This window comes from Salmo trutta, chromosome 32 (genome assembly GCF_901001165.1).
Source record: "Salmo trutta chromosome 32, fSalTru1.1, whole genome shotgun sequence".
Classification (NCBI taxonomy): Eukaryota; Metazoa; Chordata; class Actinopteri; order Salmoniformes; family Salmonidae; genus Salmo; species Salmo trutta.
In genome coordinates, this window is record NC_042988.1 from 20,737,341 (window position 1) to 20,764,169 (window position 26,829).

The following is a 26,829-nucleotide window of genomic DNA, read 5'->3' on the forward strand; positions in this document are numbered from 1 at the left end:
CAGATGTTGCAGACGGTTGCCAGCTTTTAAACTGGAAAAATATGGCAAGCAAGCCGCTAAAACTAACACTTGTGGTGAGAATTGCCCCTTGAATACACAAGACAGGTTTCCATTATGCTCTACAGCTGATCATTCTTAAATTATGTCACACAAACATGGTTAATGGCACAATACATGATCCGGTAAGTAATAAATTACAGCGTTAAAATATGGCTCAATGCGGAGCACCTTATCTGATCAGCTCTAAATTGTATTACTCAAACATGGGTCATGACCAAATGGTATCCATTCCAAACAGCCATAAATTTGTCAGGACACAGCACATGCTAACTTATCTGTCTCCCGTAAAGTAATTTGAACAAAGAAACTGTGGAAGGGAGAAGTGATCCCTCCATTTTAACATTGAGGCCTCTGATCCCCAGCTGTTTGTAGCCGAGAGCTGAATTCGCCTCACCCACCAACAGATTTGAACAGCACAAACATTGATTAAGAGATCTCCATAGCATCAGTAAAAAACGCTTATTAATATGTTATAGAAAATGTATATTTAAGGGCCATCTGTTCTTAGTTTTATTGGCTGACCCTTTGTTAGTTGATTCAACTTTATTTGTTTAGCATGCATATTACTCTTCTGGGTTTTGCCATGTACAGGAAAGAGGGAAGAACTAACTCTATGGGATTGTCTAGCATTCTCCACAAAAGCATCCCCCCTCCTTTCTTTCTGTCTTTCTGTGAGTCACTCAGTCCTGTTCTTTCCGACTGTAAACTGCTCCCCTCCCAGTCCTAAGCGTGTGTCACCCCCACCCTCAGTGAGAGAGAAAGCTGGCGTGTGGTTTTGGATCTTTCTTTTGACTGGGAACCAGCTACTATTGAGGACAGCATTGAACAAAGCTGCAGCTTTGTCAGGTTTACCTATTGAAATGTCTACATTTTATTTAGTCTATTTATAGTTGCTAGCTACCTCTCTGGGATCATATAAAATGGGCTGTTGAATGAGCACAGATGCACTTGTCTCATTTAAATCAAAGCAGCCCCCAAAAATTCCTTGTGACAACAGGTTGTGAGACTAAACATTCTCTCGCTGTACAAATTTGATTGAAGGATTCATTCTCTGTAGTCCTTAGTCAACCAATTGGGTTAACATGTTAGGTAGTGGGGGGGAAACTTACAGAGGCACAGATGGTGCTACAGAGGCACAGGACTTAATGATCAAGAGTTGTTAATGTGTGCTGAGTCTGCCTGGTGCGTTCATGTGGCTCAGGCCGTTTTACAGAGTGCCTGTATGGAAGTGATTTTGGTCATCTGGGTGTTCAGACGGGATACATCTTAAATACACAATGATTAGGTACATGTGGGGAACTGTTGACTTTGCTACTCCATTACAGAACTGCAGAACAGTTCCACATTTTGCTTAAAGAGAAGGAAAACAAAACAATAGCAATTATTGCGTGACATTTGTAAATGTTTTCCTTCCCCTGCTGAGGGCCCTCCAATAATTGCAATTTTTCCATAAATTAATTGACTAGGGTTGGCTTTCCTGTTGGTTCAGCAGCTCTTCAACGAGGACAAAGGCTTCTGCGGTCACACTCCCAAACCGCTGCCAGCAACGGAGCCGAGGCCAGATGTAGAGGCGGAGAGGGCAGCATCGGAGAGGAAGCTCTTTACAGACGAACACTTGTCCAAATGTCACCCCTGACAGGTGGGGAGCAGACAAGAGAAACTCCCTTTGAGTTTCATAGTAATAATGAAGTAAAGAATTGCAGTCCTATTACTCGGCAGGACTGTCGGTTGGTCCTCATGTTTTGCTCAGATTGCAGGGTGGATTATAAGGGCTGTCCTCTACAGTGCAATGAGTTTGAGAAATCAGTCGGTGGTGGACCTTAGGAGAGTGGTGCTCCTAGCTAGGCCGAGCATAGGGTGGCCCATCAGACAGAGCTGTATTATCTTCTGTGGTGGATTGTTTTCCCAAATTCAGAGTTCTTTATTGAACTTAATGCTGGCTTAGGTTGGTGTGTGTGTGTTTGTGCGCTTATCTCACTGACTCAATTCATTCCATTCAAGTCGGGTTAATGGATTATAGTTTCCTTGTCTCATTTAGAAACTAAATGCACAGACCACCGCACATTCCCCTTTCTATAGACAGGTGGTTTGTTTACCAACAGAACTGATGCATGCACAACTTTGGGGCAGCACAGATGGGGTTGGCGTACAAACAAAGGATTATTGACATGTAAACCATATTTCGTCTTAATGTTTATTGAAAAAATAAATACATTTGCCCAGTAAGAAGTGGTGTCTCTCAAATGCATCGTTACAGATTAGCTAGCTAGCTCCGAAGAAGCCCATCTGTCAGCTTCCCAAGGAAGATGCCGCCTGGGTGTCGTGCAGACAGTGAATGTTTTCTCTAACTTGAATGGTTGAAAGGGCGCCTTCAAAGGCCTGATGTGTTAACCTGGCAGAGCCGGTTAATGGGTCAGAATTGGTTTAGCGGTGAGGGGGAGCTCTAGTGAGAATGAATCTGATGCTTGTCTGAGGGCTCCTCATATCACTGCTGCCTGAACTCTATTATTTTCCTCCCTATGCTCATTCGCTCCCTTTGAAGTGAGAAATGTCACTTTGGGGTATTTTTTCACTATGATTCACTTTAGATGCCCTTGTTGTTTTTCAGTTAAATAGTACAAAAAGAGTATTGTGTACTTAGAAATGGGTTGTGTTCGGTCTCACTCCCTTGACAAGTGTAGGCTAGTCGTAATATCTAGTGTCTTAAAGGGATAATGTGAGATTCTGGAAGTTAATATTGCCAGCTAACATGAATTTCTTAACTACATATGCAGGTTTAAAAATATATACTTGTGTATTGATTTTAAGAAAGGCATTGATGTTTATGGTTAGGTACATTATTGCAACGATTGTGCTTTTTTCGCAAATGTGCTTTTGTTAAATCATCACCTGTTTGGCGAAGTTGAAGTAGGCTGTGATTCGATGATAAATTAACAGGCACCACATTGATTATATGCAACGCAGAACAAGCTACTTAACCGAGTAATATCATCAACCATGTGTAGTTAACTAGTGATTATGTGAAGATAAAAAATATATATATATTTTTTTTATAAGATAAGTATAATGCTAGCTGGCAACTTACCTTGGCTCCTTACAGCCACAAAGTCCTTTTGAAGCTGCACTCGCGTAACAGGTGGTCAGCCTGCCACGCAGTTTCCTCATGGATTGCAATGTAATCGGCCATAATTGGCATCCAAAAAGGCCGATTACCGATTGTTGTGAAAACTTCAAATCGGCCCTAATTAATCGGCCATGCTGATTAATCGGTCGACCTCTACACTAGATATCCAGACTTGTTTCCGTTTCCAGGAAAAGGTGGTGGGGTACCTAGAATGTTCCTGGACTCTGCTGTAAACCTGGATTGATGTGATTAACCCATACTGGAGGTCGACCGATTAATCGGAATGGCCGATTAATTAGGGCCGATTTCAAGTTTTCATAACAATCGGTAATCGGTATTTTTGGCCACCGATTTGGCGACAAAAAAAAATAATATTTTTTTTACTCCTTTATTTATCTAGACAGGTCAGATTAAGAACACATTCTTATTTTCAATGACGGCCTAGGAACGGGGGTTAACTGCCTTGTTCAGGGGGGATTCGTTTTTGCAACCTTCCGGTTACTAGTCCAACGCTCTAACCACCTGCCTTACATTGCACTCCACGAGGAGCCTGCATGGCAGGCTGACTACCTGTTACGCGAGGGCAGCAAGAAGCCAAGGTAAGTTGCTAGCTAGCATTAAACTTATCTTATAAAAAACTATCAATCTTAACATAATCACTAGTTAACTACACATGGTTGATGATATTACTAGTTTATCTAACGTGTCCTGCGTTACATATAATCGATGCGGTGCCTGTTAATTTCTCATTGAATCACAGCCTACTTCGACAAACGAGTGATGATTTAACAAGCGCATTTGCAAAAAAAGCACTGTCGTTGCACCAATGTACCTAACCATAAACGTCAATGCCTTTCTTTAAAATCAATACACAAGTATATATATTTAAACCTGCATATTTAGTTAATATTGCCTGCTAACATGAATTTGTATAACTTCTCTAGCATTCCGTGCAAGCAGTCAGGGTATATACAGCAGTTTGGGCCGCCTGGCTCATTGCGGACTGCGTGAAGGCCATTTATTCCTAACAAAGGCCGTAATTAATTTGCCAGAATTGTACATAATTATTACATAACATTGAAGGTTGTGCAATGTAACAGGAATATTTAGACTTAGGGATGCCACCCGTTAGATAAAATACGGAACGGTTCCGTGTTTCACTGAAATAATAAAAGTTTTGTTTTCGAAATGATAGTTTCTGGATTCGACCATATTAATGACCAAAGGCTCGTATTTCTGTGTGTTATTATGTTATAATTAAGTCTATGATTTGATATTTGATAGAGCAGTCTGACTGAGCGATGGTAGGCAGCAGCAGGCTTGTAAGCATTCATTCAAACAGCACTTTGGTGCGTTTTGCCAGCAGCTCTTCGCAATGCTTCAAGCATTGTGATGTTTATGACTTCAAGCCTATCAACTCCCAAGATTAGGCTGGTGTAACCAATGTAAAATGGCTAGCTAGTTAGCGGGTGCGCGCTAATAGCATTTCAAACGTCACTCGCTCTGAGACTTGGAGTAGTTGTTCCCCTTGCTCTACATGGGTAACGCTGCTTCGAGGGTGGCTGTTGTCGATGTGTTCCTGGTTCGAGCCCAGGTAGGAGCGAGGAGAGGGACGGAAGCTATACTGTTACACTGGCAATACTAAAGTGCCTATAAGAACATCCAATAGTCAAAGGTATATGTAATACAAATCGTATAGAGAAATAGTCCTATAATTCCTATAATAACTACAACCTAAAACTTCTTACCTGGGAATATTGAAGACTCATGTTAAAAGGAACCACCAGCTTTCATATGTTCTCATGTTCTGAGCAAGGCACTTAAACATTAGCTTTTTTACATGGCACATATTGCACTTTTACTTTCATCTCCAACACGTTGTTTTTGCATTATTTAAACCAAATTAAACATGTTTCATTATTTATTTGAGGCTAAATTGATAGTATTTATGTATTATATTAAGTTAAAATAAGTGTTAATTCAGTATTGTTGTAATTGTCATTATTACAAATAAATAAAGAAAATAAAAAATCAACCGATCAACCGGTATTGGCTTTTTTTGGTCCTCCAATAATCGGTATCGGCGTCGAAAAATTATAATCGGTCGACCTCTAACCCATACCTCTCTAACCTTGAGCAGATATGGGTCTCTAAGTCACCAGTGTTATGGGATGCTTGGTGTGAAAACCGCAAGGGGCTCACAGCTGACACAAAGCATCTGCCTGTGCCCAGCCTGCCGTTGAGCCCTTGGTCCTCTGAGGAGATAGATCACGAGATGTTTATATTCACACCAGATCACATTTCAAATGGCATTTCCACTAAAGTTGAACAAATATACCAAGGCTTCCTGTAAATGATTTTTGAATGTGAGCGAAGAGGATGACTGTTTTAAAATGTCTATTTCTGAAGACTGTCATGTCCGGTAGTTGGCTAGTTAGAAAGTCACCAAACATTATGCCCCTTCTCCTTTTTAAATAGAATTGCACTTCATTCAGCAAGTATTTTTTGCTGTTTGACTGGCTTAAGGACGGCCAGGTATCCTTCTTTTAAAATGGCTGCATACACGGTCTCGTTGAGAGGACCCAGTTAACGCTGTTATTACAAGGACTACTCTCAACATGATTGCACAGCCTTCAACTCATTCCATAGTCCTAGAGTTATAGGGACTCTCCAGAATGAGGTCGGTAACCTTATCCTTGTAGAAAGAAGAGGGACTCTTTTTAACTCGGTGCCTTGTTTGCTAGATTGACCCAGTTATTGTGTAACTGTCTGCTTAATAAGTTGTGGCTTGCTAGGTGGAAAATCATTATGAAAGTACCTTCCCCATCCAGGACCGCTCCATTAAAACAATCGCTACAATGGCCCGATGATTCATTGTGGTTTAGCTGGATCAGAGGCCGCAGACACTCCAGCCAGTCAAGTCTAGAGTATGAGGTCAAGGTTTCAATGTGCATTATAAGTCAGATGGGATGTGTAATTACAGCCCTGGTCTGACTCATCAGGGGAGGGGCCACAGGTGACTAAAGTGTAATGCACTAGGCTACATCTTACGCCCCAAAAAGTTCAAGGCTTTTAAACGTGGCTGTCATATAAGTGGCCATAACCCTTCTCTAAGCGAGAGCAAGAAATAAGATCTCAAAGTTTTGGCCGTGTCTCCTTATTAACCCTATCTCCCTGCACACTAATCAGAGCTGCCCAGACTTGGAATGATCTCATTATAGCAGCATGGCACAACTCTGCCCACGTCCCTCAATTGCTAAAGCTGGTACAGACATGACACAATGGTGCTAAAGCTGGGACAGACATGACACAATGGTGCGTAGACACGTGTTACACACTTCAAAACACCCAGTAAAAGCTGTTTATGGTAGACACCTGCACATTATGCCATTCGCTCATGGTTTTTAATCATGGAGCTCAATGTCTGTCAGCAGCACATACAGTGAGCTCACGAAGTATTGGGACAGCGACATTTTTGTTGTTTTGACTCTGTACTCCAACACTTTGTATTTGAAATGATACAATGACTGTGAGGTTAAAGTGCAGACTGTCAGCTTTAATTTGAGGGTATTTTCATCCATGTCAAGTGAACCATTTAGAGATTACAGCACTTTTTGTACATTTTAAGGGACAGAAAGTATTGGGACAAATTCACTTATATTAAAGTGGTAAAAAAGTAAGTATTTGGTCCCATATTCATTGCACATAATGACTACATCAACCTTGTGACTCTACAAATTTGTTGGAGACATTTGCTGTTTGTTTTGGTTGTGTTTCAGATTATTTTGTGCCTAATATAAATGTATGGTAAATAATGTATTGTGTCATTTTGGAGTCACTTTTATTCTAAATAAGAATGTTTCTAAACACTTACATTAATATGGATGATACAATGATTACTAGGGATGCGCCGATATATTTTTTCCAATAACGATATCCAATATTTTCCTTGCCAAAAAACCCGATTCCAATAACCAAAAGTTTTAATTTTAGTGGCCTTTAAGCATTCTAGTATAGTTACACACACACACACACATGGACGCAGCGGTCTAAGGCACTGCATCTCAGTGCAAGAGGCGTCACTACAGTCCCTGGTTCAAATCCAGGCTGTATCCCATCTAGCTGTGATTGGGAGTCTCATTGGGCGGCGTACAATTGGCCCAGCGTCGTCCGGGTTTGGCCGGGGTAGGCCATCATTTGTAAATAAAAATTTGTTACGCACACACACACACACACACACACCACACTGACCAAGAAGTTATTTTGTTGGCATTTACGTATGTCCCCATTACCAGAAAAAAAAACAATTTCTTTCACTTACTTGCTGTGCTGTTTCGTTGTTCATTTGTTCAGTCTTTTCATTCTCAACCAGGATTTCATCATACATGTCAAGCAGTGAAGTTTCAGCTCTGTCTGTCCGTGGCCTCTCTTCCTCGGTGCGCACTGTCACTGTGTCCATTTCCATCTTGTCCAGCTGTGTATGTAACATTTCATGTAAACCCTCTTCTGTGTAGCGCTGTATTTTATACGTATGCACGTCAGGTTTTGCACATTGGCATTAAACTAGACATCGGGCCGATGTTGGCATTTTTAGCTAATATCGTCCTATTCCGATATGCTCACTGATATAATGTACATCCCTAATGATTACGGATAATCCGGAATGAATCGTGAGTAATGATGAGTGAGAACGTTAGACGCACAAATATCATACCCCCCCAAAATAACTAATGGTGAGAGGTTAACATGACTTAGGGGTATGATATTTGTGCGTCTAACTTTCTCACTCATCACTATTCATGATATGTTCAGGATTATCCATAGTCATGGTAGCATCCACATTATTCTTACTTTCAATACAAGTGATTCCAAAATGACACAATACATTATTTAGCATTCATTTCTGTTGGCGAAAAAATAATCTGAAACTCAACCAAAACAAACCGCAAATGCATCCGACAAATGTGTCGAGTCCCAAGCTTTATGTAGTCATTGTGTGCTATGAATATGGGACCAAATACTTATCTTTTTACTGTTTTAATACACAAGTGAATACTTTTGGTCCCCTAAAATGTGGGGACTGTGTACGTCATTTCTCAACAGTTCACCCAATATGGATGAAAATACCCTCAAATGAAAGCTGACAGTCTGCACCTCAGTCATTGTATCATTTCAAATCCATTGTGCTGGAGTACAGGCCAAAACAACAAAGAATGCGTCACTATCCCAATACTTTTGGAGTTCACTGTACCTAATGTTGACAATCAAGGATGACTGGGTCCCCCAAGAATGCATATAAACAGATACACATGTTGTGTGACTAGCCTACATTGTGTGTGTGTGTGTGTGTGTGTGTGTGTGTGTGTGTGTGTGTGTGTGTGTGTGTGTGTGTGTGTGTGTGTGTGTGTGTGTGTGTGTGTGTGTGTGTGTGTGTGTGTGGACTACATTGTCTCTTTTACTTTGAAAACATGTAATTATTCCCAAATCATTGGCGGTACATAGGGCCTAGGTTACCCTCTTGTTGTGTCTTTACCTATAGGCTTTCAAGGTTAAGGGATGGAGCACATTCATTGTATTACGTTGCTGTTCAGGTGAAAAGAAGAATCAGAGTCTACTCGAGGCAGTGTGATGGTTGGCATGGCCCAAATCGTGGCTTGCTCATGATGTAACCCTCCTCTCAAACAGAGTTGTGAAATCATTTTATGAAACAAACTCACAGGGAGGAAAATGAAGGGAGCAGCAGTATTTCTCTGCTCCAGGCCGTGGCGGACCTCCATGTCTGTTAAACAGGTTAGTAATATCCCTCTCTCCTCTGTGGCTCTACCCCGGCCTCTCCTCCATTAGTCTACATCAGAAAGTGCAGAGGAGCCAAAGAGCTTTAGAGAGCCATGCAGCCACTCTAAACTGCCCAGTCCCAGCCAACAGTGGTGCAAGCTGGCAGAAGCTGAGTGCTCACTGTTTTGACTCCTCACTAAGCATCAGTGCTGTGGAAGACTTTACTCGACTGGATGACTTCCTCTCAGGCACATTGTATCACACAGTGGAAAAAACACATGTAGGCCTACTTACGCAGGGGTACCAAAAATACAGCAAAAAACATGGGGATGAGTTCCTTCTTTTTGGTTCTAAAAATAGTTGGTGTGGACTCCTTATGCAATTACACAAGGCCTCATGGAGGAAAGGGTGATGTAAGATGGATGACATGTTCTCACACCAAGAATGTCGTCAGCCCATCTGTTTGCATGGTCAGGCAGGTTTAGCAGTGAAGGTTGCTTTACCGACTCTGTGTGACTCTTGTCTCTCCCGAGTGGCGTAGCGGTCTAAGGCACTGCATCTCAGTGCAAGAGGCGTCACTACAGTCCCTGGTTCGAATCCAGGCTGTATTACATCCGGCCGTGATTGGGAGTCCCATAGGGTGGCACTAAATTAGCCCAGCGTCGTCTGGGTTTGGCCGGAGTAGGCCGTCATTGTAAATAATAATTTGTTCTTATCTGACTTGCCTAGTTAAATAAAGGTGAAATATATTTTTTAAATAGCACTTCCCTCATTGTCTTCATCAGGAGAATGGTTCAGTTTGGCAACATTGAATGCCACCTTCCCCCTGGTAGACGTTCTCTACAGTCCAACAAGACATCATGTCACCTGACTGTACAGGTTCTTAGTTTGAGCTCATCAGAACATGTACAGATCTGTCATCACTTTTCAACACTGGTGTGTTAAGTCTGATAATGAGAGGTTTCTTGGACCATCTCTGATGATTTACATTTGTTTTTGATCTTTTTTTTGTATGTGGAACATTTTGAGTCCTCTGTAATTCCAACATGCGTGGTCATTTTACAGTGACTGATGTGCCTGATGTCAGCTCCACTGTCCATCAGTGTGTAATAGTAGTCCTGGGGATCCTATTCAGCTTCCTCTCCATTCCCTAGTTGTTGCAGGGCTCTATGCTGACCTTTTTTAAAAGGAGCACGTGTGAAAAATGTAGGCACACGCAAATAAATTTAGGAGCACAATGACAAATATTTGAGATATTAAAGCTAGAATCCTTCATTTATCTAGGCGCGCCTAAATAAAACTATTCCGGTTTCACAGCAAAATATTGAAGTGCATATGCGAGTGAAATGATCACACTGTAGAACCCTGTGTTGAGAAGACTTCTCCACTTCTAGAGTGTGGGAGATGAAGCATGTCTTTGAATGCTCCCATGATTTTGAGCCTAGTGAAAATATATTTTCTTAAAAGCCTGCTCTGTTTTCCTTATGATCTGAAGTGACAGGTGAGATGATGAGATGTTGGTGGTGGTTTTTTTCACACATCTAATTTTAAAGCTTTGGAAGTTCCAGCTCTGTTTACAGGCTTTAGGAGATTTTCCTGGCAGCCTCTTCCCTGATCACTCAGCTCCTACCTAGACTCTTAATATCAGCATTTATTTGCTCAGCAGAAGTCTTATCAGATTAGCATATTTACATAAGTGGATTTCCTAAAATGTAAAAGTTGCCTTAGATGGATATTTACATTTTCTACCAGTCCATTGGCCCAACCATATTTCCACACTTGCGCTCTGAAGAGTTGAGTTTGATGAAATTCTACTCTGCACTCCCCCACTAACCTCCACCCTGCCCAACTAGGCTACATTCAGGTCTACAGTTAAGTGGTGTGGCAAGGTCTTTAAAAAACACCACTTTTGTCCGGAGCAGAGCTAAGTGCACACATAGAGAGGTGAGTCCTGCCCAGCGGCAAACCTACTGAACTGTCCCACTAAGCAGGGCTTTCTGGAGCGTGTGGCACGCTCATGTTAGCACAGCCAGCCCAGGCAGACATACCATGACACACAACACATAGGCCATATAAATTACCTACCCTCATTTAATGTCTACAACTACCCTATAGAATGTCCACGAAGACTTTATTGTACTGTCTCGATTCCCATTGAACCCTTTTATGTGTGTATGAGTCATGTTGTCCTGTCACTGTTCCTCTGTGGAGAGGCAATGGAAGACCCAGCCCAGATAAGACTCACAATCTCTTGGAATGAGAGCCTAGACAGGCCCGGATTTGAGAACCCACCAGCGCCTAATGGGCTGGCTGGAAGCAGAGGGATATTCACCCTCAAGAGTAGGGAAACCAGGAGATGGATCAGGCTGCAGGAGGAAGCGGATTGGTGATTACAGATTAGGACCTGGTCCACCTCCAACACTCTCCCTCTCCTTCCTTCCCTCTTCTCATTTTTTTTTAAGGCGCAGTGAAGGGAGGAGTGGTTGGGGGGAAAGGAAGCCTTTTGTTTACAGAAGAACAGTGCTGTGAATGACAGCGCTCAGTCCTGGAGTCAAAACAGGGCTATGGACAGGCAGGCAGGCAGGCAGGGGATGGGGGGAGGTGTCAGACTGTCTGGTGGATTGGGTCAGGGCACTGGACTAGGGGAACCAGGTGGAGGGGAAGGGTGGTGCACTATTGTTTTGGGTCACACAATTATGATTTCACACTGAAAGAGGTTGATTTTGACATGTCCCTCTTTTTCTTTTGTTAAATTCCAGACCTGATTTTGACTTTGGACAGGCTGGTAATGGTGGGTTTTTATAAGGCAGTTCTCTTTTCCCACACCCCCACTTCCTCCTCCTCCACAGGCACTCCAGTGTGATGGTTAACCACAGAGCTGTACACCAGGGCAGCACTGTGAATCCCCCTTTTTCCCCACAGCATCCATTTCCCATGTTCCATCCCACTGGGTTATAATTCGAGTGGTAGAGTTTGAGTGTGTGTTTGAGAGAGAGCGGGAGATGTGTGGGATCCAGCTGAAGTGCCTCCATTTTGTTTTGGTTAGTGATTGTTTGCTCATTCAGTGTGTCATGTGACCTCTCCCTCCCCAGGTGGCCTGAGTGGCGGGGTGCATTGAGTCCCTGGACACTGGGTCTCTTTGTGTCCAGCCCTGGGAGAGACTCACCCACTTCTCTTTCTCCATAGGTGGAACTTTAACTTTACCCCCAAGCTCTCTGCCTGCCTCTAACCTATCTGTTCATTGATTTAGACCGAGAAGGCCAGGAGGTTGTGGTGTTTGCTGACCCCCCCCACCTAGTTTGGGCTGTGATTTGGAAACCTATGATGTGACTAATAACCCACTGACTGACTGTCAGACACAAGGAGGATACACAACACCTCTGCTTCCTATGCTGGAATGCCGGGTTATGTTCCAGTATAGTCATTAGATATGTTCCAAGTGTTTGTTCCTGTCGGTGCCAATGACTCAAGGCTTGTAGGAGGACATTAAGTGATACCACATCTTTAACAGGATATTAAGAGATGAGGCTTCATGGGTCATAAGAGGGAAGTGTGTGTGGGTGGGTTTCTGAATGTGTGTCCAGCTGCAGCTTCAAATTCCTCTCCAGCTGTTTGGTTGTGGGCCATTTAGATAAGAATGTGGAGTAAATGTAGAATGTGTTAGCCTAAAAGGCTTTTGTCATTTATCAGAGTTGCGTGTGATCCCAGTTCCCTATGAAGGCTGTGTGGACAGCCTGGTGATGGAGGGAAGAGCGCGCGGCGTGGTTATCATTAGCATTCAAGCTGTGATATACAGCAGCTACACTCATCATTACTCACTTTATCACCCCCACAGATACCTTAGTTGACTGATGTTGCAGCGCCGCGCCTGGTACAAGGCTGACACCATTGAATAACTGTACACTACAAGTCTACTCTGTCCACCCTGTCATATGCACACTCAACTCATTCCACTGCTATACAACAATTAGGAATGCCTCTGAGCCCACCTCTATTATAGTGTTTGTTTGTTTGTTTGTGTGTGGTATTCTTCTCCATTACTGTATTCATAGTTTTAAATGTCAACACTCATTGGCCTACTCCTCTCCCGTTGTGAGCAGCTCAATTGTGCTGTCCTTCCTCCCTGTCAGTCACACTGCAGTCGTTGGGTCTTTGAGCTGCCGGCAGCGCGACCAGAATGAGAAACAGACACACAGAGAGACCCTTCTCTCAGCCTTGACTCGATACCGCCGTCGCTATGGCGACTGAGGATTTAAGATGCGCCGAGATGCAGAGGGTTACGTGATGTTTTTCCGGAGTGTTTAGTAGGGGCAGACAGGGTGAGAAATGTTTGGGAAATGAGTTTTGCACCAGGGGTGGGTTTTGGACAAGGCTGATATTTTTCCTTCCGCATAGTCATGGCTAGAAGGGAAACTGCTTTTGCCAAATGAACGTCAAAAGTAGAAAAGTTTTCCTAACCTTAACCTAATTCTCCTAACCTGCTGCATAAGTTCTCCTAACCTTTTGTGTAAGTTCTCCTAACCTGTTACGAAAAATATGACAAAAGCTGTATCCCATCTAGTCAAAACCCTTCCACATGGGTAATAAGGTGGAATTGGTTAGAATTGTCACTTTTTGTACCATTTTTGACTCTCCAGCTAGCTCCCTCCCAATCAAACTCCTCACCCTTATTCACTTTGGCAAATACATTACTCGGTTGTGCAAAACATCGCAACTCCTTGAGAACAGCATTTTGTTAAAAGTGGACATGGGAAATAAATTGTGATTCTAACTAACCAAAATAATGTTTTCTACATTTTTTCCCCAGGATTATGAGTGTAGCGCTTTTTGTGTCTGTTTGTGCAAGTGCCCATGATGTTGCATTCTCTATATTTACGTGTGTGTCAAATCAAATCAAATTTAATTGGTCACATGATGTAATTGCTGGTGTAGCGAAATGCTTGAAATGTGTGTGTGTGTGTGGCCATGTTTATGTGCCTGGATGGAGAGAGCTATATATTTGTCAGTGTGTGAGTATGAGAAAGTGCGCCCGGCGTGACCAATAAAAATAGATTTACGATGCCGCCCTGTAGGTGCAAGCTGGCCGGTTTCTTTTCTTAGGGAAGGCTCCTGTCATCAGGACAGACTTCCTATAAACCCATACATTTGAAGAATTCTGTGTGCTGGCAGGAAATGGGGACAATCATTTAACTTTATGTCATTAAACAAAGCTATCGTGACAGAAAGTAGATTAAATGGGGGTGTTCCGTAGGTTGGATCATATGGCCAATATATTTCTGTCAGCGATATGGTGTTTGCTATGTTTCTTCAGTTGCTTATGGACCGTTTTAATGCAAAATTCTGTGTTGGTGAGATGGGATGTGCAACCATTCTCTTTCTCCAGGATGGTTCTCTGACTGTCCCCCACAGTTCTCTTCCTTGTTCAACATTCAGATCCTCCATCAGTTATTTTCTATTTAGAAACTACTTGTAAATACACTATCTCACCAAAAGTATGTGGACACCCCTTCAAATTGTGGATTCTGCTGTTTCAGCTACACCGTTGCTGACAGGTGTACAAAATCAAGCACACAGCCGTGCAATCTCCATCGATCCACATTGGCAGTAGAATGGCCCGTACTGAAGAGCTCAGTGACTTTCAGTTCATCAAATTTCTACTCTGCTAGAGCTGCCTCGGTCAACTGTAAGGGCTGTTATTGTGAAGTGAAAACGTCTAGGAGCAACAATGGCTCAGCCGTGAAGTGGTAGGCCACATAAGCTCACAGAACGGGACTGCCGAGTGCTGAAGCGCGGAGCATGTAAAAATAATCTGTCCTTAGTTGCACCACTCACTACATAGTTCCAAGCTGCCTCTGGAAGCAACTTCAGCACCAGAACTGTTCGTCTGGAGCTTCATGAAATGGGTTTCCATGGCTGTGCAGCCGCATACAAGCCTAAGGTCACCATGCACAATGCCAGCGTCGGCTGGAGTGGTGTAAAGCTTGCCGCCGTTAGACTCTGGAGCAGTGGAAATGCGTTCTCTGGAGTGATGAATCACATTTCACCATCTGGGACTCCAACGAATGAATCTGGGTTTGGTGGATGCCAGGAGAACGTTACCTGCCCCAATGCATAGTGCCAACTGTAAAATTTGGTGAATGAGCAATAATGGTTTGGGGCTGTTTTTCATGGTTCGTGCTAGGCCCCTTAGTTCCAGTCTAGGGAAATCTTAACGCTACACCATACAATGACATTCTAGACGATTCTGTGCTTCCAACTTTGTGGCAACAGTTTGGGGAAGGCCCTTTCCTGTTTCAGCATGACAATGCCCCTGTGCACAAAGCGAGGTCCATATAGAAATGGTTTGTCGAGATCGGTGTGGAAGAACTTGACTGGCCTGCTCAAAACCCTGACCTCAACCCCATCAAACACTTTTGGGATGAATTGGAATGGCGACTGCAAGCCAGACTTAATCGCCCAACATTAGTGTCCGACCTCACTAATGCTCTTGTGGCTGAATGGAAGCAAGACCCCGCAGCAATGTTCCAACAACTAGTGGAAAGCCTTCCCAGAAGAGTGGAAGCTGTTACAGCAGCAAAGGAGGGACCAACTCCATATTAATGCCCATGATTTTGGAATGAGATGTTCGATGAACACGTGTCCACATACTCTTGGTCATGTAGTGTATGTAACACCATGAGAAGTATTAAACAACCATCATCGGGGAAACATTTAAGAGCATGGCTGTTTGACATTCAGATTTACACACAAGAGGCAAGTGCTCAGCTACCATGGGATAGAGCCCTTGAGAAATCACTAACAAACCAAAATGTGGCCAGAAGGAGTGACAGTGAGGTACAAACCAAGGGTCCCATAACCCTTTGTGTTCATGTAAGATTCAATAACTCACTGAACCCTCTCCCTGTAAAAGTATAAAGCAGAGCCGAGCAATTCAGCCCTCCGTCCCGTAAGGGGTGACACCCCGGAAGAGTGGACCGGGACACCGTGTACCGTCTAGCAGGTCCATCTCCGGGCTCCTACTGCAGTCAGTCTGTCCATCCATCCAAGGGGGAAGCCTGCTGAGCCGCTGGCATAGAGCCCGATCTGACCACGGCGTTCCCTTTCCTGGGGTCAACCAGTGCTCACATTATCTGGAGCCCGCCATGTTTAGCCACGGTAGGTTCATTTAGCTGCCCTTCTCCAGGGAAACCCATCAGACAGTCAGGGCCGGACTCACGGAAATATGTGTACATCATTATAGTTTACAGCCAGTCTTCACTCTCTAGTTTACTACGTGATCAGTCAGACTATCTGCTCAATACCTGCATAACATTGACCTGCCTATCCTACCACTTATATTGGTGGTTAGGCTATATATTGACTGAAGGAGAGGCAGTTGGCCCATGGTGTCTGAGTTTACGCTTGTCTGTATGTAATGTAGGTCCCTAGAAAATCTGTTTTATTTTTTTGCCTGATTCCATATTCTCAGTTAAGTTTTTCAAGGTTTCTGTTTTCCCCTGTTTCTTTTCAGGTTTTTACTCTCAAAATCAAACTTTTTTTAAAAATAGAAAAACAACTAAATTGGATGTTGTAAGTCCACAACAATGCTTAAACCACATCAGGAGACCACTTGAGGTCAGTGACATCTTTTATAAATGTAGATTTTGGGGTGTAGCACATAGCAAGAGGCTATTATTTAGTGTTATTTTTGTGGTGTATGATGGTAGAATTTGCAAAACAAATGTTTTATTTTATTTATTTCACCTTTATTTAACCAGGTAGGCCAGTTGAGAACAAGTTCTCATTTCCAACTGCAACCTGGCCAAGATAAAGCAAAGCAGTGCAACACAAACAACAACACAGAGTTACACATGGAATAAATACCCACTAGATTGATGCAAATAATCCATTTAAGCATAGGTTATTTTGTAGTTAACATTTAATTGAGAAGGTTTTTTGGAAAGCCTTTCCATCTACCAGAAGACTTTTCATTAGCATCATCGCTAACGACTACACAAAGTGGTAGACGTGCTCACTGTGCATACACAGATACACAGAATTCTCGTTAACTCTTCAGAAAGTTGCAGGAAATACATATCACTGATATATTCTATTCATGTGTTATGTATGATAAACTTGCTCAAATTAATGAATTTTCAATACATTTAGTTGATTCCCTACTAAGTTCAATAAAACAATTTATATGGTTGAATTCTGTTTTAATGTCTGGATACTGTGATTCCATCCCCGTTCTCCTTGTGGCAGATTTTATAGGGCCCTAGTAATGAGAACTCCTCTCATGTTCTGATGGTTGGCTTACATTGGATGATGATTGCTGCCCGGTGCTCCATTCATGCTGCAGTCTATCTCATCATTGGCTTCTCTGCTGCCATTGTCTGTTTATCTCTGTAATTTCAGTGGTTTTGTCTTGGGTCCGCTGTGCTCGGCTGTAATTCGGCCTGTTCTATATTTTACATGTATAAGTGTAGTGTTGTTTTCCTGCTGTATTGATGGCTAGATTTAATGTATGCTTACAGAAGGCCCGTTGGTTTTCTTTCATGTCCCGGTCAGAGGGACATTACTGCAAGTTCTGGTGTTCTGTGACGTGTCATTTCTCTACCACAGTCAGACAGACCTATTGTGTCACCGGCCTCCTCTCTCTTCCCTCTTCCTCTCTCCCAGTTTACATTTGGCTATATGAGACTCACCATTGCCCTTTCTCACTGGGACTCCCTGTAACGTTTTAACTGTTCATGTCCATCTCCTGTACCTTTGCTCCGCTGCAGCTGTGAAAATACAGAAAATTACCCGCTTTGAGAGTGAATTTCTTTTGCTTTAATCATCTATTTTTGAGAAACGCACTATGTAGCTAGTTTTCAGGACCCAGCGTATGTCGTTCTGCCCGTATTTGGATGTAAAAGAAGCAAGACCTGAATATTGATACCACAGAGTGCTGTCACTTGATTCTTACAACTCCTCTCCCCCTCACAGCACCTCACACCCCGACATTCTCTCTCTCTCTCACTACTCTCTGCCTGTAAATAATGAATTAGATCACTGGAGCTAGAGCGGGTGTGCAGAGCGAGGTGTTGTGGACCCTTTCAGGGGCCTGTGGTATGTGTGATGACTGGCATACAGTGTGTGTGTGATACTGACTGAGAGAGAGAGATGCATACCAGATGTTTGAGTAATGAGGTGGGTTTCACTGGAACGGAACACATTCCCAGGGATGTTTGCTGGAAGAAATTCTTCCTCGTCTGTCGAGCATGTTCTCCCTTCCCATCCCCCAAGAGGGTTTAGATTCGGTTAAGACCTATTTTTCTCCATCTTAATGGTGTAATTTTCATTAAACCCAGAAACCCTTTGTGTGTGCTGAGTGTATCAGTAAACACCATGTGTAGATGTTTGTGTTTCACACTGCGGTCTGTGATTTGTGTGTTTAATTCAGTCCATGGCACTCTTAAATGGTGTTCTGTTCCCTCTCATACGTTGTTTCAGCTCAGACCTAAATTGATTTAGGAGTCAGGTTATGTTTCACATGCAGTGTAAGCACTGTGGTTCTCCCTGTGTTTAGCTGTGGGTGGGTGGGGAGGGGCAGATGAATAGCGGTGGTTGTAGATTCAATGGCTTAGGCTGCTGTCTGCCCCTATGGGTCTGCCTTTGTTTATTTGTTTTAGCAAAGTAAAGTCTGAACACACCTGCATGTGAGCGGGTCTCTGTAGAGAGAAGACACACAAACGGCCTCGGGGCCCGCCAGACATGATACAGATTTCATCTCTCAAAGATCTGAAATCGACACACATGGCAAATATGGACGGCTGTCGCACCGCAGCTGGCGTCTATGGGGGTGGTATTGAATGGCGGTGGTAGTGAGGATAGTGGGTGGATTTTGATCAGTGGGATGTGACCGGGATGGCCCAAAAAATACATAGACCAAATACACAAAGGTAATTGAAGTACAATAGAAAGGCCATTCTTGCCTATGTCTGTACTGAAGCGGACCAGAGGGACTGGGCTTTGGCCATGGCTGAGTAAGTGACTGAGTGTGTGTCGGTGGCTCCAGACACCCAGGTGGCCATTCATCCAGGCCCAGTGGAGGGTGTTTAAGTGGCTCTGCCTCTTGCCTCAGCAGCCCCTTCATGGTTCTCACTGGGGACCTGTCCAATCTACTGCTCTGCCCCTCCCTTTTAATAGTTCGTATTGAATTCATGTGCGAATGCCCTATGATTCAGCATGTCGCCAACAAGTGCCCATATGCACTATCGTCAAGTTACTTTCTTGGTTGAGTTGCTGTTAATCAACTACTATAGCTATAAAGCATGTTGATGTTGGTCTATTTTCTGGAGCGGAACAGGAGAGTTCCTCATGTCATTGAGTCATCACCTGGTTGTCAGCTTATGATCAGTACACACACTCAAATGTAGAGATATAGGGTCTGGCACAATCCAGTCTGGCTAAAGATATATGTTCATGTGTTTGCTCTATCACCTGAAAGTCACATTACTTGTCTTACATTACACATTATAGAAGAAATGATCTTGCTGCTTATGTAATGTAGCCAAGGCTATCCATATCCAAGATGGAGCGCTTTTCGATTCAGTTCCCTGAGCAGCAGTGTATGACTTCAGCCCTGCACAAACCTCTCCCTTGGCAGTGATGTAACCACACGATCACAACAGCCTGTCAGTGTGTAATATGTGTCTATCTGCAACGATTAAAAATAACACCTCATTCTCCTCTTCTCTTTCAGTCCTCTGCGCCAAAAACCTGGTGAAGAAAGATTTCTTTCGTAAGTAACCCAGTGAAAGCTGTGTTTCTGATCCTCGACTCCATGTTAAATGGCTTTATAGTTTCATAGTCAGGGGGCTTGAGGGCTTTGATGTCTGCAGTGTGAGATATGTATCCCCCGTGTGAAATGTGAAATGTGAGCCAGTTTGAGCTGATAAAAGAGGGCCTGATGCTAGAGTTCCCTACCAGCAGAACGCCATGCTAACACACTTAACCAACCACTACACTACACCAGCAAAGAGGAAAGGGTTAGTAGCCTGTAATGTTACTGCTGATATGTTTGTGGGGAGAATGATGAACTCACCACGTCACAATGATGTAGCTTATTATCAATATTAGCCAATAAAACTACTAATAAAACTAGGACTATATTATTCCCTTTGTTTCATTCACATTTCATGCATTGAGTCACACAGGTCTGAAATATCTTACGGATCGGACTCTTTTTTTCAATTTTCGCCTAAAATGACATACCCAAATCTAACTGCCTGTAGCACAGGACCTGAAGCAAGGATATGCATATTCTTGATACCATTTGAATGGAGACACTTTGAAGTTTGTGTAAATGTGATATTAATGTAGGAGAATATAACACATTAGATCTGGTAAAAGATAATACAAAGGAAAAAAACACGTTTTTTTTCTTCCTTGAAAAGGGTCACAATGTATTTTTCCAGGTTAGGCGCAATTTCAGTATATGTGCACATTTTCCGATTGATCCAATGAACCATTGCATTTCTGTTCAAAATGTTGTATTAAGTCTGCCCAAATGTGCCTAATTGGGGCAATTCTGTAGAGGTTAAGTATGGGATATCAATAAAACGTTTATACCGTCATTTAAAGCTAGTCCATTTCAGAGTGAAACAGCACAGCATTTCAGTGTGTGCTAGGTGTACATAGTGGCCCCAGTGTTTGGGTGTGTTTGGGTCAGGCTGTCATGGAGAGTGAGTGTGTTACGGTCCCTCACTCAGGTGGTTTCTCTGGTGCCCATTCCTCCCATTCCAGCACTCAGGGGCTGAGTAAACACTCACTCAGTCAGGGCCTGGGTGGAGAGAACTCTGCCTTGTGTGGCAGCAAGGCAGGCTTGTCTCTGTGGGATAGTGTGTTTATGTATACGGAGAGATGTATTTCTAAGTGCAGTTTTGTTTTGTTTGTGTGGGCCTGCATGGCATATGTGTGTGTGTGTGTGTCCGTGAGCTTGTGTGTCCACCACACCCAGGCTATGTGCAGGTAAATTTCATCCAACAGGTCCCTCAGGTCTGTCTATTAGTGTCAATGTCATTTCCACCCGTATCTCTAGATATCTGTCACTCGGCTCAGGTTCAGTCACACTATCAGATTCACACATCAGCCATTCCTAGACTGTCATAGAATGTTATTCATCAAAAGTCGTTTTCTTCAAATGACCTCTTTTCCCCCTTTCAGAAACCAGATAGTCTCACTTCCATCTGCATAATGAAATCATCAAATAATGATGGAGTGATGCCTGTAACATTTTCTCCTAGTACAGCCTGTCCTTGGCCAGGCCAGTGTGCTGATGGTTGGTGTGTGTGTGTGTGTGTGTGTGTGTGTGTGTGTGTGTGTGTGTGTGTGTGTGTGTGTGTGTGTGTGTTCCCCTGTAGGCCTCCCTGATCCCTTTGCCAAAGTGGTGGTGGACGGCTCAGGACAGTGTCACTCCACAGACACCGTGAAGAACACCCTCGACCCCAAGTGGAACCAGCACTACGACCTGTGAGTCCCTTCATCACTCAGCTAACATAATGGATAGCGCAGAGCTTGTGCTTGACATACCATCCATATAGAAGCAGCTGTGACTAGATGTGAAACCGTGTATCTAACAGAAACCTTACCTTAACCTGCTGATTTAGTAATGAACCAGCATTCTGCTGAACTGCGGCCCCTCTCTATAACTATCACCAGTGCCCTCTATGCTATATCTACACCAGTGGAGGCTGCTGAGGGGAGGACAACGCATAATAATGGCTGGAACAGCGCGACTGGAATGGCATCAAACACATGGAAACCATGCGTTTGATGTATTTGATACTATTCCGCTCCAGCCATTACCATGAGCCCGTCCTCCCCAATGAAGGCGCCACCAACCTCCTGTGATCTACGCATTCCCTCACCCAACTCCAATGTGCCAAGTATACATCAGGGATGTGTCAGACATTGATTCTGCAGGATCTGAATGCCTTACAGTAAGCTGTGTTTATGTCTGTCCTCTCACTTATCGGTAGGCCAGCAATGACAACTCCACTGAGGTAGTTAACGTGAAAAAGAAAAACATTTAAATTGAACCGTGGGGAGGGAAACTAATCTCAGAAGCCTTTTACCTTTTGGACAGAGATATGTGCATATCTTGTTGCACCCGTGTCGCTTTTCCCAAAGACTGCTTGTCTTGTGAAAACAACCTGGAAAAAGAGGGGGGGGTGAAAGTTTCCAGTATTTGCCCAGTGTTTATCCAGCCGTCACGCGTAGCTAACAGAAAGAGGAAGCACATGTCTCCGTTTGTTTGGTTGCTCAGGATACCAGACCCTCTCCCAACATGGCTGTTTAATTAGCTGTTCATGTCCCGTTTGACAGGAGGGAAACACAGCCCTCAGTCAGTCAGTCAGTCAGTCCCACTGTGGAGGAGAGAGAGTGCAGGACACGGTGATGGATGGGAGGACATCAACCTGTGTGCTCCCAAGACGGAGCCAAACGCACGCACACACAACTCTCTACTTTTTTTTTTTCAACTGGAACCTGCCTGTGTTTCTTCCTGTTAATGACTATGTTAAACCTTTAGGTGCCCTCCCTCTGTGTGTCAGGGTTAAGGATTACTACTCCATGCTAAGGCACGTGGACTCTCCTCAATGTGTGGAGTCTAATTGACTGAGGGTAGCTGAGCACACTCGCACCTATTCAAATGGTGTCTGAAACACCTGGTTCTCACGCTCAGCAGAGCCAGAAAAGCCTTTGCTTAGTTGGCACTAAAGCTTTTTTCCATTGGTTGTATGTGCACAGCTTGAGGAAGTGTATGTGCTCATGGCAACATTGACACGTCAGGGCCTCCTCAGTGGTGCTGTCAGTGGTCAGACCAACAGACTGGCCCGTGACCGCTGACCCCAGCCAGCATTGTTGCGGAAGTGGCCTGTATGCCAAGGATAGCAGACTGTGTCTCGCTGGCAAACTGCCTCTCTTCGACTCCTATCCAGCCCAGTTAAAGTATGTGGAGCAGACAGACTGGACTGTAATACGGCTCTGTAGCCCTATTAGGGACAAACCAGGGGACAAACCTATCAGTTTCTTGTTCAGCACGCTTCAAACTACATTTATACTAAGAAGTATAATATGTTAATGAATATGTCAAATAACATTTTATTTGTCACATGCTTCGAAAACAACAGGTGTAGACTAACAGTGAAATGCTTACTTACGGGCCCTTCCCAACAACGCAGAGAGAAAGAAAATAGAGAAATAATAGACAAGTAATAATAAATACACAATGCGTAACGATAACTTGGCTATATACATTGGGTACCAGTACCAAGTCGATGTGCAGGGGTACGAAGTATTTGAGCTAGATATGTACATAGGTATAAAGTGACTAGGCAACAGGATAGATAATAAACAGTAACAGCAGCGTAAGTGATGAGTCAAACGAGTTGTGAAAAAATGCTCAATGCAGGTAGTCCAGGTAGCTGTTGGTTAACTATTTGTCTTGGGGGTAGAAGCTGTTCAGGGTCATGTTGGTTCCAGACTTTGTTCATCGGTACTGCTTGCCGTGCAGTAGCAGAGAGTCTATGACTTGGGCGACTGGAGTCTTTGACAATTTTGAAGGCCTTCCCAAGACTGGCAACTGCTTGGCATCCGACCGCAATGTGCTACAGGGGGTAGTGTGAACGGCCCAGTACATCACTGGGGCCGAGTTCCCTGACGTCCAGGTCCTGGATGGCGCCTTGCAGTCAGATGCCAAGCGGTGGTGCAGCTGTATAACCTTTTGAGGATCTGAGGGCCCACGCCAAATCTTTTCAGCCTCCTGAGTGGGAAGAGGTGTTGTCGTGCCTTCACGACTGTGTTGGCGTGTGTGGACCATGATAATTCCACCACTCCACTACAGCCCCGTGGATGTGAAAGGGGGCATGTTCAGCCCTCCATTTCCTGTATTCGGCCCTCCGTTTCCTGTTTTCTGGCACCATACTGCCAGATCTCGGACCTCCTCCCTATAGGCTGTCTCATCGTCATCGCTGATCAGGCCAACCACCGTCGTGTCATCAGCAAACTTAATGATGGTGTTGGAGTTGTGCGCGGCCATGCAGTAGCGGGCGAACAGGGAGTACAGGATGGGACTAAGCACGCCCCCCGTGTTGAAGGTCAGCGTGGCGGATGTGTTGTTGCCTACCCCCACCACCTGGGGGTGGCCCTGTCGCGAAGTCCAGGATCCAGTTGCAAAGGGAGGTGTTCAGTACCAGGGTCCTTGGCTTAGTGATAAACTTGAAGGGCGCTATGGTGTTGAACGCTGAGCTATAGTAAATGAACTGTATGCATGGTTCAGTGTTGCTTGCCTCGAAGCAAGCATAGAAGGCATTTATCTCGTCTGGAAAGGCTCATGTCACTAGGCAGCTCGTGGCTGGGTTTCCCTTTGTACCCCATGATAGTTTGCAAGACCTGCCGCGTCCAACGAGCGTCAGAGCCGTTGTAGTAGGATTCAATCTTAGTCTGTATTGGCAAATTTCCTGTTTGATGGCACGTTAGAGGTTGTAGCCGGATTTCTTATAAGCGTCCGGAATACTGTCCTGCTCCCTGAAACCGGCAGCTCTAACCTTAAGCTCAGCGTGGATGTTGCACTTATTAATGATGCCGGTGACTGATGTGGTAACCTCAATTTTATTGGATGAATCGCATAGCATATGCTGTGTTGTGGTCCCATAGCCTGGCCCAGGCCCTTGTCCCTCTCTGTCCCATCTCTGCTGCTATGGGGATTGGGGGAACAGGTGGCGGTAGTGTCCCCAGGGCCCAGCTGGTCCTGTTCTGCCTGCTGAGGAAGTGTGACAGCCTGGCCTGCCTAGCACCAAATGCCATGCAATATGCCATATACTGTACCTCAACCAACCAGAGACATAACATAGAGATGGCCTAAGAGGAGAAACTCTTATCTATTACAAGTAATCATAGAGAGTTTGGTATGTTTGACATGTGTATAGTGTATGTAAACATACTGTATCTTGTTTTGAAAAGCTTAATCCAATGTCTAGTCTACTGCCCTTATTATTTGATACAATAATCATATCCAGATCTGTGTTGGATGTAATAATTCCCCCCTACAAATCTGTCCTGCATTCTAATGGTCTCAGATAGCACCCCAGACAGGCATTTGGCTTCCACTCAAAATGTCCAGACATCTTACTCACAGCCCCATTGTTTCACATCCCTTTAGTTTCGGTAAGCAGCATGATAATTATAGTGGGATGCAGACTGCTAACTTTATGGATGATTAGTTTTACACTGAGGAAGGGTACTGGGCCGAACAGATGTGCCACGTCAGGTTCACGTAGTGTGAGTTTAATACCCAGGCCTCGACTGACACACACTACCTAAGAGTGATAGCAGAGGCAGTCAGGGAGTAATGTCATGGTTCAACTGTTCACTCTCTCCTTCTTTTCCTCACTTACAATATCCTTCTTTCTATCTCTCTTTCAGCCTCTCCTCCTCCCTGTCTCTTTCATTTCTCTCTCTCCCTCTCCGGGTGATTTTGGGTTCGAAGGGCTGCCTTTGGATGATTTATGACTCACAGGATCTGTCTGCATTCGTCCGTCTCGTACCCCGACTCTTGGGGTCGGGAGTCGCACATTGACAGACGCCTTGCGGAAAATCCCTCTCAGACACATCCTGACTGTGTTCTTGTGGGGACACAGCCCGCGGTGACAGGCAGCCCCGAGCGGATGTGTGCCTCCCCAGCGGGGACATCCAGGCAAAGACTGGCCTGTTGGAACAGTGCATTCACACTGGCTTTAGTAACATCTACACTACATTGGAAGTGACTGGTCACTCTCTTCTCTCCTCAGATATATTGGCAAGTCTGACTCCATCACCATCAGTGTGTGGAACCACAAGAAGATCCATAAGAAGCAGGGGGCTGGCTTCCTGGGCTGTGTACGCCTTCTATCCAACGCCATCAACCGCCTCAAAGACACCGGCTGTAAGGACTACCTGATTGAATTAGTGTGCGTGTGTGTATTTAATGCTGTGAGGTAATGTCTGTGTAGTGACCCATTGTCTGTCCCACAAACGGAGTCACAGGCTAGCGGAGTCACAGGCTAGCGGAGTCACAGGCTAGCGGAGTCACAGGCTAGCGGAGTCACAGGCTAGCGGAGTCACAGGCTAATAATCCCCTTCTGTCACAGTGACACATTGAGCAGTACCCTCACAAGTGCGCACACTCTCTCCCTATTCCTGACAGGGCACAGATCAGGTTGTGAGAGGGGTCACATTCTGCAGTGCCAGAACAGGAAAAGACGATCAGCATCAGCCCACAATCACTTTAAACGTGTCATGTCCGAAGCGAATGGCTAAATGAGATTGAGGCTTGGCGCTCCAAGCCAACGCAGCAGTGGCAGCCATGCAGGGACCCAGTGATGGCTTTACCAAAGGGCCTCCCCCTCCCACTGTATGTATACTATGCTGATAGGCCTGCTACGGTCTTGTAGACGGAAAAAGGACAAAATCCCACTGCTTTTCCTAGAAGCCCCTGCCACTTGTTTTCCTGGAAAACCCGAACCCTGTGCCTCAGCTGTGAGTAGTTTGCCTCTGCATTTCCTCTCATTCCCCCCTCCTCATGCCCTCGTCTGTCCCATAGACTGGCAGCATGCGCCACAGTGACTAACCTCCGTTTATCTCGGTCTGCAAATCTAGACAACCGGTCATTTTACTCAGACATGCATAATTGTACAGCTATTTAAATGTAAGCATAGATTTGTTATGTCTCTCGGTTGTTGTCTTATTCAAGTGTATGTTTGTCATTCTTTCGCTTGTGCTTTTTGCAGCTGTTCCACTGTGTCCTGTCCACAGGCGTTTTAGGGGGCTTTGGGTTTGTGTGCACGCTCATTGCCCCAGTCTTG

General features: G+C 44.4%; 1 protein-coding gene across 2 annotated transcripts in view; it reads left to right on the forward strand.

The window, feature by feature from the left end:
* Positions 1 to 26,829, forward strand: part of LOC115171382 (E3 ubiquitin-protein ligase SMURF2-like) — a 56,112-nt gene that overhangs the window by 4,413 nt on the left and 24,870 nt on the right. The window contains exons 2-4 of one of the 2 annotated variants that reach the window (XM_029728138.1): positions 19,689 to 19,727; positions 21,349 to 21,457; positions 25,777 to 25,910. In XM_029728138.1, coding sequence (XP_029583998.1) covers positions 19,689 to 19,727; positions 21,349 to 21,457; positions 25,777 to 25,910 — 282 coding nt within the window. Of the gene's footprint in view, positions 1 to 19,688; positions 19,728 to 21,348; positions 21,458 to 25,776; positions 25,911 to 26,829 lie in introns of those variants that run through there. The other variant, XM_029728139.1, reaches the window with a different exon arrangement.